The sequence below is a fragment of the Pelodiscus sinensis genome, chromosome 3, assembly GCF_052426305.1.
Source record: "Pelodiscus sinensis isolate ZL-2025 chromosome 3, ASM5242630v1, whole genome shotgun sequence".
Classification (NCBI taxonomy): Eukaryota; Metazoa; Chordata; order Testudines; family Trionychidae; genus Pelodiscus; species Pelodiscus sinensis.
In genome coordinates this window covers 162,841,973-162,857,300 of record NC_143054.1, presented here as the reverse complement: position 1 = coordinate 162,857,300, position 15,328 = coordinate 162,841,973, and the positions used below count along the sequence as shown (strand labels likewise).

The 15,328-nt window shown below is 41.6% G+C and overlaps 1 protein-coding gene across 5 annotated transcripts in view; it reads left to right on the top strand.

Annotated features, from left to right (window-relative positions):
- The window catches only part of TOGARAM2 (TOG array regulator of axonemal microtubules 2), a 75,132-nt gene extending 60,340 nt beyond the window's left edge, over positions 1-14,792 (top strand). For all 5 annotated transcript variants that reach the window (XM_025181001.3, XM_025180992.3, XM_025180991.3 and 2 more), the window contains 4 exons: positions 540-738; positions 1,979-2,195; positions 9,575-9,661; positions 12,596-14,792. In XM_025181001.3, coding sequence (XP_025036786.3) covers positions 540-738; positions 1,979-2,195; positions 9,575-9,661; positions 12,596-12,852 — 760 coding nt within the window. In that variant the 3' untranslated portion in view covers positions 12,853-14,792. The remainder of the gene's footprint in view (positions 1-539; positions 739-1,978; positions 2,196-9,574; positions 9,662-12,595) is intronic.
- The last annotated feature ends 536 nt before the right edge of the window (positions 14,793-15,328 follow it).

Sequence of the window (15,328 nt, the reverse complement as noted above, 5' to 3'; positions counted from 1 at the left end):
CAGTGGAGCCGCATGTCTTTTCTCTTTTGATAATACAATGGATCTGTTCCATTGTGTTCACTGGTGGCAAGAAGATAGAGAGCATAAGCCTCACCTATGTATTTAGAATTTTTCCCAAGTATGTGCTAGAGTTAACAAGCCCCATTTCTAAGGGCCTAATCCCCAGCCCATTGAAATTCATGGGAATCCTTCCATTAACTCAATGGACTTTGGATCAGGCCCCAAGAGCTCCTTGGTCTAAGTACAGGACTGGGAGTCAGCAATGCTGGTGTCTATTCCCAGTTTTGATACTGATTCTCTGGGTGGCGTTGGGTAGATCAATCCCTGTGTGCTTCAGTTCCCTAATTATAATCTGGAGATAGTGTAAACTAGACACTTCTGTCTGTAATAATCCTAGTAAGCTCTGATGCTGAGTTATTCAGAGCAGGCTCACACTGTAACTAAGTGAGCAGGAAGCACCCTGAGGCTGTGTTTGTCATTGCTATACTGAAAATGTTTGTATCCAAAGGTGACATTGAGTTTTTCTGTCCTAACACAAGGTCCAGATCAGACATTCTAGCACCAGCACAGACAGTGGTTCGTCGCTCATCTCTCCGTAGTGTGGAAGCAATGGAGCAGCTCAAGGAGCTGAACAAACTCCTGATGGCCAAGGAGTTTCAGACACGAATGGAGGGAGTAACGCTGCTGGGGGAGCACTGCAAGAACAACCCCCAGTTCATCTCCTCAAACATTGTCCAGGTCTCAAGATCCTAGTCTCTTGATCCCCATGTACCTTGCCCAGGCTGCCTCCAATACGAACAATTCCAGCTACCATCACCATCCATACCATTAATTCAGTCCAGGCTGGAACACCCTTACTCACGCAGTCAATTCAGTCTAGGCCTCTAATGCTGTTTATTTCAGCCTGACACTACCTGTCTGCAAGGTTCAACTGCTGCTGCTTCCCCCTCTCCCCAGGAGGTCTTTGTGGCTGCCACTGCTTTCTCTCGTCCAAAGAACAGTGAGAGGGAGCCCAGCTACCCAGAGCTGCTGGCTGTTTTCTGGGAGAGGAGTGGGGAGGTTGGAAGGAGTAGGTGAGCAACTACGTTTTTCCTACCGGAAAGGTGTGGAACCTCCTAGCTTCTGGTGCTCCCCCTTCCTCTTCTGTTGATAATGTAGTGGCTCAGCCTACTCCCTTTCTCCTCACCTCTCCCTTACCTGAAAAACCTGTCAGTTCCTGGCCTCCCACACAGGCCCCTGTCTCGGCTTCTTGAAGGGAAGGGGTAAAGGGCTCAGAGCTGCAAGAGAAGGCTCTCTTGCTGCTGCTCTCTGTTCTAGGGATGACTGCCTGAGAATGTGGTGACAGTGAGATAAGAAGTCAAAATCTGCTCTAAGGAGAGTGGCTTGATGCATTACACATGAGAGGCCTGCCTATTAGAATGTCTGATTGGACTCTGAACCACTTCTTAGAGACCCGCATTCCAGCAACCCCAGATTTTTTTGGAGGGTGGGGGGTTGAATACAATGAAACTTGGATCAGAACCAACCTTAGTTTGGCAAAGCTAAAGTTACCTGCAGTTTCCTTCGACTGTCTTCCCAAACTCTTTTATTAACTAGTAATTGCCATTCTTCTACCCAAGCACTAACATTACTCAAAGGAAGGTAAATGGGGGGACCTTAAAGAGATTGGCAAGTTCCCTTCAGTGAAAAAGATTTCTCAGCTTTATTTGGAAGGGATAATAAGTAAACTCAGCCCCCAAAAAGTTGGAAAATTAGAAGAAACTAGATTCTGATTTGCAAACAGCACTGCACAAAGTGCTCACTATTGTGAGCAGCCCATGAAAGTCAGTTAGACTTCTTCTAGTAGTAAGTTCTGTTCTGGTATGAAGTGTTAGCAGGATCTGGCCCATTTTTTGTGCTTGCTGAAATCCTCTATTTCTAAATACCCTGCCAACACCAAAAGCACGGTACATCCTGATTTTACTTTATTTTTGAACAGATTTTTGATGCTTTTAACCTGAGGCTTCAGGACTCCAACAAGAAAGTGAACCAGCATGCACTAGATTCAGCTATCTTCATGATCCCTATGCTCAAAGATGGCTTACATCCAGTTGTGGTCTCCATGGTGACGGCTGTCACTGATAATTTGAACTCTAAGAATTCTGGGATTTATACTGCAGCAGTGAGGGTGCTGGAGACAATGATTGCTAACTTAGGTAATATTTACTTCTTCCTATTTCTACTGTGGATATCCTGTTGTGTGATACCTGCACAATTGCTGTTGCTCCATTTTGGAAACAGTAAGCCACTTCTGGGTCTCGAAATTAACATTTCAAAATAGCCCCTGGATTACCTCATTTGGCTGATAAACTCCGTTCTGCTGTGAGGGAATGCTCATTGGCAGTAGGGATGATCCTTTGGCTAGCATCTTGAGTGTCCTGACTGAATTAATCTAAATGGCTCTGTGGATGGATGCTGGTTTTCACCAAAAACATGTGTCTGGCTGCATTTCAGAGATTCTTTTCTCTTCTGTTTATGTTCTTGCAACCATCATATCTGAGCTCTTTCCAGAACTGCATTAAGTGATGTGACTAGCACCTGTGGGTCTTTTTTTCTCCCCAGTGAGAAATTGTGTGGGGATTTTTGTTTTTTATTACATGTCTGCAGTGCTATGTTTATATGGCCTAAGGCAAGATCAGAGAAGTTTGCCTTGTGCTTGGCACATGGAAAATGGTGTGGTTTGTGGTGATACTTCATTTCTGGAGGACTTTGTTCCACAGTCCTGCAACTGCTGTGGGGAAAGTTCTATCTGCTGTACTGAGAAGCTTTACCCTGGCAGGGGATTGTTCAGCTGTACCTGAAGATGGGCGTCCTAAAGTAGAATCCTCCTCCTAGATTTTTTAGGTGTCCTGGGCCCAAACTATTCAGTGCTTTAATGATCAGAACTGAGATCTTGAGTTTGACATGTTGCTGTATTTTGCAGCAAGCCAGCGCAGTAAGCAGAGATCAAGTGACGGATGCTTGGCATAAATCATGCCTTGTCCTGCACGCATGTACAAGAGTGGAATGGAGTGGGGTAGAAGTGCCTTCAGTCTCTCTTATGTACCCTATACAGGGACGAAGCACAAACCACCTTCTCAAGTGCAAAGACCTGGGGTCTCTAGTCAATTGGGGTGCTAGAAACCCCAAATGGGATAGGCAGGAAGTAAGGCTTTGACACAAGCCTCTTCCCCCACCCCATAGTTAAGCTGGCCCATTGCAGGGGGTGTGGAGTGCACTTGGCATTCTCCCAAAGCTGCCCTCACATTCCCAGGAATATTGCAGCTGTCTCACTCTCATATCCTCTAGGTGGTGCACCTTCGCACTGCCCCTTACATAACTTTTACAGTCACAACATCCGTCACAGCTTGGAAAGTCCTGTGAGATCCTGCTACATGAATAAAGCCCTCCCCCTATATCTGTGTACATTGATGTCATTGTTCTGCATACTAACCTTCGAGTGTTGAGTTTTTGGGCCATGCACTGGGACTCATTCTCTTGCGTTCTTCCTCTCATCAGTATGTACATCTTAGACAAACACAAACATCCCTCTTATGCCATCTCCCACTCAACATAGCTCTAATCCACCATGATTGTAATTTTGAGATGAAAACCCAGAATGGAGGAGGAAAAAGAGGGAAAAAAATATGGATCAGTGTTTTAAAATGATGTAGGATTCATTCCCCCCCCCCCCACAGCTAATATTTTCATTCATCTCCATTTCATGACCCATTGTTTTCTGATATTAATTATTCACAACAATAGATGTGAGTGAGGAGATCTGGTTATTGGCTTGGAATGGGATATGGAGTTTTGCCTTTAGGACACCAGTTCAAGTCAAACCCTGAGACAGCAGTGAGAGAAAGTTGTTACTGTCAGATGGTTGCCTGATTGTCTATATGGACTCATTTTACTAGTCTAACCCATTTGCCAGTGGACAAGTTTTTACCTCACATTTGGCTTACTTGCTGGTAATTTCATTAGGGAGGGTTAAGACTGAGGGCTGGTCTATACTAGAAAGTTAGATCGACACAGTTATGTCACTCAGGCATGTGAAAAATCCAAAATCCTGAGCTATACAGTTATATTGACCTAAATCCCAGCGTAGAAAGCACTGTCTGTTGACATAACTACTGTCTGTTGTGGAGGTGGATCTTGTTAATTGTAGGGGAGACCTGTCCATAGTTAAGCAGACCTAAGTCCCCATTTAGATAGCATTACATCAACAGAAAAAAATCCTGTGAGGTGGTACCAAGGTCAATAGAAGAAGGTGGATTTACTATAGTGATGAAAGTACTCCAAGGCAAACCAGAGCGGTCAACAAAAGCTTCCCTTGTCAACTGCGCCGCGTCTAGACTGCTGCGCTGTGCTGGATCAGCTGATTGTTGGCACAGCGTGGCGGCCATTTTTATTTTAATGAAGCTGGGATTATTTAAATCCCCGCTTCATTGACTATGCTAGGTAAACTAGTTTACATGGCTCCATCGACGGAGCCATGTAGTCTAGACATACCCTTTTTGTTGTGCCTGTTCTATCAACACAGTCTTTCAGTCTCCAAGTTTGTCAGTCTGGCATATTATTGTCATCACTATATTTTTACTTGGAAATAAATGAAATGTGAGATCAGAGCAGGTGTGTGATGAAAGATGAATTTGGGTCTGAAATGAAGGATGTCCTTTGTGAAGGTGACTAAGAGTTTTATACATTGCAATAAAACGGTTTCTCTTCTGCAGAGGCACAGTCTTATATTCCAAAGGGGATTCATCTTCACTTTATGATGGACTTGTTGTTTGAGTGAGCTATGAGTTCCACGCAAAATACTGGAGTTTTACAAAGATGCTAGGTTTGCAAATCACTCACTACATAGTGTTCAGAGGTGCTGAGCACCTGTATATTCCATTGACTTCAACTGGAGTTATGGGTGTGCCGCTCCTCTGGAAATGAGGCCCTTAGGCTGAAATCCTTAGGCAGGGATTCAAGCAGTATTAGTTACCAGCTTCTAGAAGAAAGGTGTCAGAGTGGCAAAGCTTGAATCTGCATCCAAAGTCATTAGATCTAGATTCTCAGTTTGTTTTGTTACGAAGATGGTGCTGAGCCATAAAACCTGATATTGAACATCTCTGGAGTCTAGGGACAAAGGGATGTCTGGATTTCAGGGCTGTTTCTGACCCATCTTGGATTTCCAGGCAAGTTGCTTTGATGTTGATGTGAAGGAGACCTTCCCCAGCAGAGCACTACCTCCTAGGAAGCTTTAAATTATGGGCCTTGACTGATTCCTTCTTCTCTGTTCAGTTAATAAATATCTTCAACCCTCACTCTTCGTTTTGTAAATTAAATTTATGATTTGCTGAGTTCCTTACTAGAACAAACATGTATAAATCCAGATGTAAATGATGGCTTTTTCCAAATGTTGTTCTGTATAGGGCGAGATTACTATTGCCAATAACTACATAAGCAAAGCCTGTTGTAAATTCCCTTGCCATACAGATTTATGTCAGCTATAGAAATACTGAGCTGGATGAATATGCCTGAAATATGTAGAGAGTTCAAGAGGCAGGCCTTAGAATAGAATTATTAACTCTCTTTGCACCAGCGATCCAGAGCTTTTATATAGCTAATAGGGTTTGCTCCTTGCTTGTCTGCTGCTGTTCCTTTGTGCAAGGAAATTGTTTTTAGACCATAAGGACAAGATTGTATCTGAGTGTAAAGCAGAGAGAATTATGTGAGGCCAGCACCACTGTGTTTTGGCCTCTCCACAGTAGGACTTAACCCCCCTCATCCTTGTATTGCAGTATGATTCCAGCAGCCACGATCCCTGTTGGCCTTGTGTCAAGTTCAAGAACATTCTCTCTTGAAGCTTCTTCTTTCTCCCTCCTCCACCTCCCAGGCTATGCATTAAATCCCATAACCAGACTTGACCACACTGGAGTTCAGAATTTGTATGGAGGACTGGGTAGGTACCTGCCCCCATCCAACCTCTCCAATCCCTGACTACCCCCGGGACCTTCCACCTCCTATTCAACCCCGTCGCTCCGCTCCCCATCATCTGACTCTGCCAACAGGAGCATTGGAGCTGGTGGCCCAGAGAGTTGAGGCTGTGTGGGAGGGTTGGCAGAAGGGAAGGGGCCAGAGGCTAGCCACCTCAGGTGGGAGCACTGAGACTGGACAGAAGAGTCTGACAAGCCAGATGTTTCAGTTCTGCCCATCATAGAGATATAAGCCATTTGCTGAATTCAGATTAAAAACTAGATCATATATACCCAAAATTCAAGGATCAGGCATTTTGTTTGGGATTTTACCATAGAGTGAATTCAGCCCCTCATCTTTAAATCTCATCAAAATTAAAAATCATGTGCAGCAAGACTCTAGAACTTTCCTAGCCTAGAGGGGTAAGTCGTGTACATAAAACATTACTCTGCTGGTTTCTATATCTGGGATCCTAGATTCAACTGGGAAACTTTTGGTTGTTCGTAGGCATCAGAATATCAATTTTAGACCATATTTTCCAACCTACCACCTTTGATGATCCAGGCAGCAATGCAAAGTGGTTACAAAATTGCTCATTAGCTTATTGTAAAATTATTGCTTGAGAGACCAAAAATGCACTTGGAAACAAACTGAATTTGCTCTGACTGATCCCCATCAACATTTATGTAGCTTTACTTTGACAACTAGCTTGGAGAGTCCCCAGTTTTTGTCTGAAGGTCATAAACAACCGTGTATCTTTTTCTGACCATTATCAGTGAACAGGACACAATCCATCACCATTTAAAGGACCCACACTATAAGTTGAGGGCTCATCAGGCCTTGATGGTGATGGGACCTAGAATATGGATCTTGATCTTCCCTGATATCCATCTCTTCCCATTTCTAAAACACTTCTTTAAACCTTTCTATTCCAGGATGTAGAGGGGTTATGTGCTTGGGTTTTTCAATTGGACCCCTACTTTATCAAGTATTTATTCTTTTTGTCCTTTGTATTGTATTTTTGTATTTATTCTTTTTGCCCTTTCTATAATTCCTTGTGATTCAGGACATAACCAATAACCAACAGAAACTGTTTTTCATTATTATAGGCATTCTGGTATTGCTTAGAAATGCTCCAAATTAACTCAGGGACGTGATGTCTGAGGTGCTGTGGAAACCTATCTAGAGACAGTCTCTGTCCCAAAAAGCTTACAGTTTAAATAGACAAGGTAGACAAAGGGTGAGAGAAAGTATTATCATTATTTCCATTTTACAGATACAGACCTGAGGGCCTTTCTACATGCCAAAATTGCCCCGATTTAACAAAATTGTGATCTAAATGGACTGCGCCAAACTAAGGCAATTCTTCATTGTGAATACTTAAATTAGTTTGGGTGGCTAAAATTGACTTGGGCTTAATACAGTTTGTTACAGGACACTAGACGAGGGAGGAGACTTTCAAGGCACAGATGACAGGTGCCTAATTCCAATAGGAAGTCAGTAGGAGATGGGAGCTTAGCTCTCATTCTAGATGCGCCATTGGTCTGATCTGTTATGACAAGTCCTGTATATATGTACTTATGATTTTTAAATCCTCCACTCTTATCTGGTTTTATTTGTTAGGCTTTTACAGGGAGGCCTTTATATTTGTAAATTAATTTTAAATAATTTTTACTTAGTGCCTCAAATCCTTCTGCCAGGATAAATCACAGGGAAGGAGGGCTCATTATAACACTCTACTAATAAGCAGCATGTTAATGATACAACATCAGGTCTCCAAGGGACTCCTAGAAGGGGGCTGGCTCTATTATACTGAATATGACATGAGAATGGAAAGGGATCATCATATTGTGTTTACTACTGAGCTGCCTGTCTTGAAATCAGTAAACCAATCTAGTATTTATTGGACAGAGTCAAAGCTGAAAACAGTATCACGTGCTGCATTGTTTTTCTCATTCCCAGCATCCATGTAAAGCCTCTGTGTTGCAGGCAGTTCTGAGGTAAAGCTTGTATAAACTGGTTGTTGATTCTTGCAAGCTTGCTGTCTTGCAAAATGTACAGCCTGTTCCAAATTTGTAATTCAAAAGAGAGCAGTTCCTGCATACTTAGCACCTTAGAAAACAAAGGGGCCCCAATAACAGTTTTAATGGTAAACTGAAAATCTTTACTGAGCTCCATACTAATAACTAATGTTTTGCATTGCAATAACATTGTTCATATCAGGATTTCAAAGCAGCAACTGAAATGTAACCGTCTCTGAGCAGAACACAGCAATTATTTAACAGCACATATCAAACCACACAATAGTTTAGGGCTAGTGAAGCATCTATATGAAATTTTTGATGGACAGAATGTAATTGCCAGTGTTGGAATTTAGAATGAACACCAATGCCAAGTACCCCTGCTGTCTTCTCACAAAAAATACAAGAAGTTACTTTTCATTAATGACCTTTCTTTTATGCCTCATACAAAAGATGGCACCTATAAAAATCCTGTGCCCCTTAAAACTGTGTTGGGGCTTTGTCTCAGTGCCGATGCAGAAAGAAGCATGTTACTCTACTGACCCGTCACCCTAACCTTGTATGGCATCTAGATGTTCCAGGAAGGCATCTCACTTAAATACTATCATTCAAAATCAATTCTGCCTAGCTTGTCAGAACCAACAGACAACAGTGCAATAGTTTTAAAACAACAGGCTGGGAATGAAGAATTAGAAGTACATTTGGCAGCCAAATATTAGGAAATCCATTCCTCTTTTACCTCCCTGCCAAGATCTGAGTTATGGGGTCTCTTTTCTTTCTTTTTCTGCAATGGCTCTTGATATCATCAACACCTAAGACAATTGCAGAGAATGGTAGTGATCAGATAATTTGTTCTTTCAGGGGCAGCAGAAAAACTTGTGCTCAGCTGTTGGCAGGTAAATAAAGGAGAAATTGATTTTAAATCTGCACAGATGTGTAAAAGTTACTGCTTTGCAGAAATACAACACAAGGCCTATGTGCCACTTACATACCATTTAAAATGTTAGGGACTGATTTAGTTGTAGGGTGTAAGACTTGTACTAGCACTCTGCACAGTGGTGAATTTCACACATGCTGTTGTGGGGTCAGGAACATTTGTTCTGAATTTGAAACCATCCCATGTTAATTTCAAGGGTGCATCTACACTGCACCTGTAGGTCAAAATAAGATGCACAATTTGAGCTTCACAAATTGCATATCTTTCATCAATCTAATTTCGAAATAACTTATTTCAAAATTTGATGCTGTCTACACAGTGTCAAATTTCAAAATAAAGCACTATTCCAAAATATCTCTTAGCCCCCATGGAACGAGGGTTGCAGGGATGCTAGAATAGCACCTCCATTATTTCAAAATCTATTTAAAAATAATGGGTCTGTTTAAAGATGCGGAATAGCTATTTCAGGATACTTCCAGTGCCACTGTCTAGACGTAGCCTAAGAGAAGATGAATGTAACCTCTGCCCCGATATTTTCTGAAATATGCTGTATTTTACAAAGTGCAAGTATTTTCTTTGTTGTTTACAATTTCAGAAATGATGATCATGAATGTGTGTCTGTCCCTTTCAGATAATACGTTGCTCCTACAAGCGTTTGCCAGCAGAGTGCAGTTCATCAGCGGTCGAGCCATGCAGGACATCACGGAATACCTGTCAGGTAACAAGCAGCTCCCCTGAACTGAACTTTTCATGGTTCATTTGAATTAAAGCCGAGAGAGACTCTTGGGAAATGAGGAAATTCCTGTTTGTTAACCCAGAGGTTGATGATGGAGCATCAGGAGGCACTGGGCCTGTTCCTTCAGTGTCCTGCACCATGTGCAATCACTTACATCTGTGTAAAGTGCTTGTGGAATGCTCCTACTCTTATCTGGTCATATATTACATGCACTTTGCACACGTGTAAATGACTGTAGAAGATACACAACAGTGGTGAAAGGGGCTTTCAGGTTCTACTAATGAATCATTGAGGGGAAGTCTCCATATTCACTCTTAAGAAAGAGAAACTTAAAAAATATTCCTGCTATCTCTTGAATGTTTTTAAAGGGATGGGGCAATGTGAGATCAGGACTAGGCCCAGAGATTCTGATTCCTTAGTCAAATGTCTCTCTCTGCCAACCCACCGACACCCATGCCTAGCTATTGAACATTTTGTGATCACTGTTATTTTGCTATTCTTGGGGTCTATTTTGCCTCTCTGACAAAGAGCTTGGGGATAGGAGTTCTCTTGTAAACATTTTGTACTGGGTCCCACAAAACCTGGGACTGCCAGCATGAATGCAGATCATGAATAATGGTTGCAAGGATGTACCTTTGGCAGTGTGAGCAGGCAATTCCTTCCTGACCCTGCAGGTTATCTGCTTCTACTCAGAAGCATGACATTTCATGTTTGTTATTTCAATGTGTGTAAACATAGTCTATTTCCACATCACTGCATACTACAAACTAAAAATGCTGCTGTTTCTTGAGCTATAATCACAGATTATATGTGATTATATATGTTATGTCCAGCGGCAGCCAAGAAGTGGCAACACTGATCTTCTGAACGTACAATGAAAGCAGCCTAATTGCAGCCTTGCTTTAATTAGGGCTAACTCTACTGCTAATTATTCCAGCTACTTTTAATCCAAGGTTTAATAAGGTTTGCTTGTTCATTATGACTCTCTTAAGGGTATCTATATTCCAGGCAAACGTTACAAGGCCTTTAAAGATAATTTGCATAAAATAAGTCTCTGTACACACAGAATTTCATTCTATAGCGATTTAATCTCTTTTTGCAAATAACGCATTTAAATATAAATTGGAACGGTATTAGAAAGAGCAGATATTCCCTCTGGGATTTACTGGGAACAGGCAGCTCTCTGTTCTAAACTCCATAGTGGCCACTATATTTAATAGCATCTGTGCTCAATTTATCTCTTTGTTAATGAGGAACTGTAACCCTCTGCTGATTTATTATGGTTGTTTAAGTATTATTTAAGGTTGATTTAAAAAAAAATTAATTAAATGCTGCCAAAAGGTGCGAGATTTACATAGCGGCGAATATGAAATCTCTTTAACCACAGAATAGCAATGTATGCTTTTCTCACACCATCACCCGCTAATGAGCCTCAATTTACCTTTATCAGACTGATGAGAATTCAGTCTACAGGTCATATCAGTTCTTGGCCTTTCTGTAGAAATGGTCAGGAAAGATGCCAGTCAGTGTCAGGTTTTTGTTTGTTTTTAATTTAGCCATTTGGATCCCATTTAGAAGCTAGACTGAGATTTTATCTCCGAAATGGTGAAAGGAAGATGTGTCTACTGCTTAGGGTTTTATCCTTGCTTTTGGGAAACCTGGTTCAATTCCACGTTCCACTATAGTCTTTCTGTGTGACCTGAGGCAAGTTACTTACTCTCTATCTGTACCTCAGTTTCCTATCTGTAAAATGGGTATGAGAGAACTTTCCTACATCACAGGAGTCTTGTAAGGATAAACATTAAAGATTGTTAGCCACCATGAGCATAGCCTCTGGATGCCTATGTTAGTACCTCAGGGCATGTCTACGCTAGGAAATTATTTTGAAATAATTTATTTCAAATTAGTGTGTTCACACTACAGGGAAGCCTCAAAATTAGCCTGAGGCAGACTCCCTTAGCCTCAAAATTAGCCTGAGGCTACGTCTACACAGGGGAGCTATGGGGATACCTCCAGTATCCCAAAATAGCTATTCCACATTTTAAGAGCAAGCCCATTATATCAAAATATAACAGGCTCACTATTCCATGTCCCTCTAAATCTCATTGCATGAGGGATAAGGGACATTTCAGAATAGTGCCTTATTTTGAAGTTTGGTGCTGTATAGACAGCATGAAATTTAGAAATAAGCTATTTTGAAGTAACATTGAAATAAGCTATGCAATTTAGTAGCACAAATTGTGTAGCTTATTTCGAGGTAAGGGTGCTGTGTAGATGCAACCATAATGTAGACGTGTTATCTTGACTTAGAGCCCTAAGAAGGACTGGGAAGTAGTTTGATTGACTCTGAGGAATAGTTATTTTGAAATAACAGCAGTGGTGTGCCTAAGCTACCACTATTTCAAAATAAGTGTTATTCTTCATGGAAAGCAGGAGTTATTTCAAATAACCAGTCCCTTATTTTGAAATAACAGGCGTGGCAGTGTAGACACTCCTCTTATTATTTTGAAATAATGAGAGTTATTTCAAAATAGCTCCCTAGTGTAAACCAGGGCCCAGATAGTTAGACAGCTTAAAATTTGGAACAGTCATTCATTATGAGTCACTAAGCACAAGAAAAATCTCAAATTAGACCTTCCCATCAGAAGCACCAATAGATCATCCATCTTTCTGATCAGATTTTAGTTCTCTGTGGGCTAGAATTTTGAAATTTAGTACAGATATTCATTATGGGTCACTGAGCACAAGGAAACACAAAAGTAGACCTTGATTTTTTCATCAGAGTTCACCAAAAGGTCAACAGTTTGCATTCAGATTCCAGACAGTGGTTATGTGGAGCTAAACAGTTATGAGGAACTAAAAATAAAGATGAGCACCCATTTTGATAGTTAAGATGCCTTATTTTCTGTCCTGCAGCACTTGTAGCATCTGTCTACCCTCGGAAACCCCAGGTTGTGGAACGTCACATCTTGCCCGTTCTCTGGTATTTTCTGAACAACATGATTGGAAATGGGGTGTTACCCGGTAAGAGTGGTAATGTCAGGACTGTGGTCTGCAAGCTTGCTAAAAGTCTGTACAAAGAAATGGGACACAGCCTAGAAGATCATACTTCCAGCCAACCACAACATGTGAAAAAATCCCTCCGGGACCTTTTAGACATAGAACTCCAGTGAAAAGAGGCCCAATGGCCTTCAGGACAGTTTACAGTGTGGCACTTGATGAGGTGGATAAATGAAGTGTTGGACATTATACTGGCAATGATTTTATTCTATGTTTTTGAAGAAAGGAATAAGTTCATAGATCCAGATGTATATATTATATTTTGAAGTAGAATTAAACAAATAACATATTTTTATAAGGTTTTATTTCCTGAGCTTTTGTTTCTGAGAGATTTTACATAGGTCTTTTAAAAACAATAATCGTATAAATGTGACTTGAAATTGTGTAAAAAAGAAATTTATACACAGACATATTCAGGGAGGGACAGGTGGGCCTTACACAGGAGAGAGGGGGTAGAGTGGATGATGCACCCCAGAAGCAGAGAGTGAGCGGCAAATACTTCAGTCTGAGAAAATAAATTGAGTGAGGAAAAGAAAATATGCTGCCCCCAAGATACAAAAGGACAATGTCTCCATTGGAGCTGGGAGACTTGCACTAGTGGGACTCAAGGTAGCATGCTGAAAGTAGCACTTTCAGCTCAGGCTTGAGCTTGGGATTTTTTAACATGCTTGTTAGAGTGCCACTAGCATGCATTTGCCTGTGTGGGCTGAGAAGCTTGTTTTCAGTCATAATGTAGACATACCGATAAGAGTTTGTGGAAAGGGGGGGAGGGGTTAAAGAAGAGAGGGGTGGAGCCCTGGAAGTGGAAAAAGTGATCTGGGTCTGTATCAGATCTGAAAAACTGAGCACTCCTACATATATTCACACAGCCGTGAAGGTAGGAGGGAAAGAAAGAAGAAGGGATATATATGGGACCCTGAATACAAGCAGAGTGAAGCACTGGGGTCCCAGGAGAGCAGAAACATAGAAAGACCTTGAAAAGGGAGTCTTGCCCATTAAGTGAGAAGGCCAAAAAGCAGCACAGAAGGACCCAGCCAAAGAGGCACATGAGTCTGAGAATTTTACATTTATTTATGTATTTATTTTTTCATACCTAAAGCAATACAGTAGTTTTAACTCTCTAGCATTCTGTATTATTTTTCTACGAATTCCCCTCCATCCTCCCATCAAGCGCTTTTATTACAGTAAAGAATGGGCGAAATGATTTGAACTTCCTGAAAGTGTTTCAGATTCACGTAGCACCAGGAACTCAGAATCCCTTGGAACATGCTAGTGCATCCTCTGAGCCAGGAATCTAGTTCTGAAGCGTTAGAGAGTGCCCTGGAACTTGCCACCTTCAGATATCTTCTACAGCACCCAGGAGCTTAGTGTCTCCAGAGGTGTTCTAGAGCCCCTAGGAACTTGGAATTTTGTCTAAAAACGAGGTGGAAACGGCATAGCTTAGTGTGGTGTGTAATTGTTTTTAGGGAAGGAGCAAGGCACTGCAGAAAACCCCAAATGCCAAAATGCAGAACAGAGGCTTCTCTGAGAAGTGATACAGTTAAAGAATGGTCTGAATTAAATAAGCAAAGCCTGCATTACATTTACTCCTGCAACCAAGTTGGGCTTGCTCACTATCTAGAGTTTATTTTAAAGGTTGGGTTTGGCTTTTTTTGGTAGGTGTAGTGTGTTCTGAGATCCCCTGTATCTCCTTTCCTCAATCTCAAAGTCCTCTCTTCTCATAGTTTGCCTCTCTTTAGGCACGACCCCTCCAGGGCCTGTTAAATGCTGCTCAGTGTGGTCTGCCTTTTCACTGCTGAATAAATGTTCTTTGTTTTAGCTGCTTCTTCAGCTTCTCTCTAGCCCTTAGGGATACAGTGGGCTGCTTAGGTACTTAGGAGAAAAGAGGCTTTTGTGTTTAGCAAAAGAAACTCCTCAGAGTCTGTTTTATTTGTTCAGTAGTAGGATCATGGAGTCAAATTAAAACGTAACTTATGTAACTGGCTTTAACTTGCTACTGGCCTGGAATGTTGCTCATGTGTATATTGTTTCACATGATTGATGGGAATAAAGTGCTTCCTTCCAGTACTTTGGTTCTGTCTGGTTGGGTGGTGTTTGTGTTGGCTGTCCAGTTGAGACAGTTTCGGTGATGGAAACTCAGAACACAGAAGGACCCAGGTTAGCTCCTGCTGACAAGAGACTCTGTGCCTTACAGAAGATGGAGCAGGCGTGCTCCCTGGTGAACAATGAGCTAACTGGAAGCTTCCCTTCTCCCTCCTATTGAACAGGAGAACATGTGGAATGCAATTGAAGTGGTTGCTTGGAAAACAGATGAGACAAAATGCTTTAGGGAAATTTGGGATCCCAACTCAGGATATTTAGAACTGGCACAAACTCAGACAAAGTGTTTCCTTTTTCCTTTCTGCTTTTGTTAATTTATCTTTAATGTGATTTTTATTATGGTAGTACCTCGAAGCCCCAGCTAACATCAGATGCTTTTTGCGCTAGGTACAACATGAATATGTAACAGCCCCAGCTCAAAATCTAAATAGGACCAAGAGTGGGGGAGTCAGAGGTACAAAGATGTGAAGTGACTTGCCAGAGGTCAGA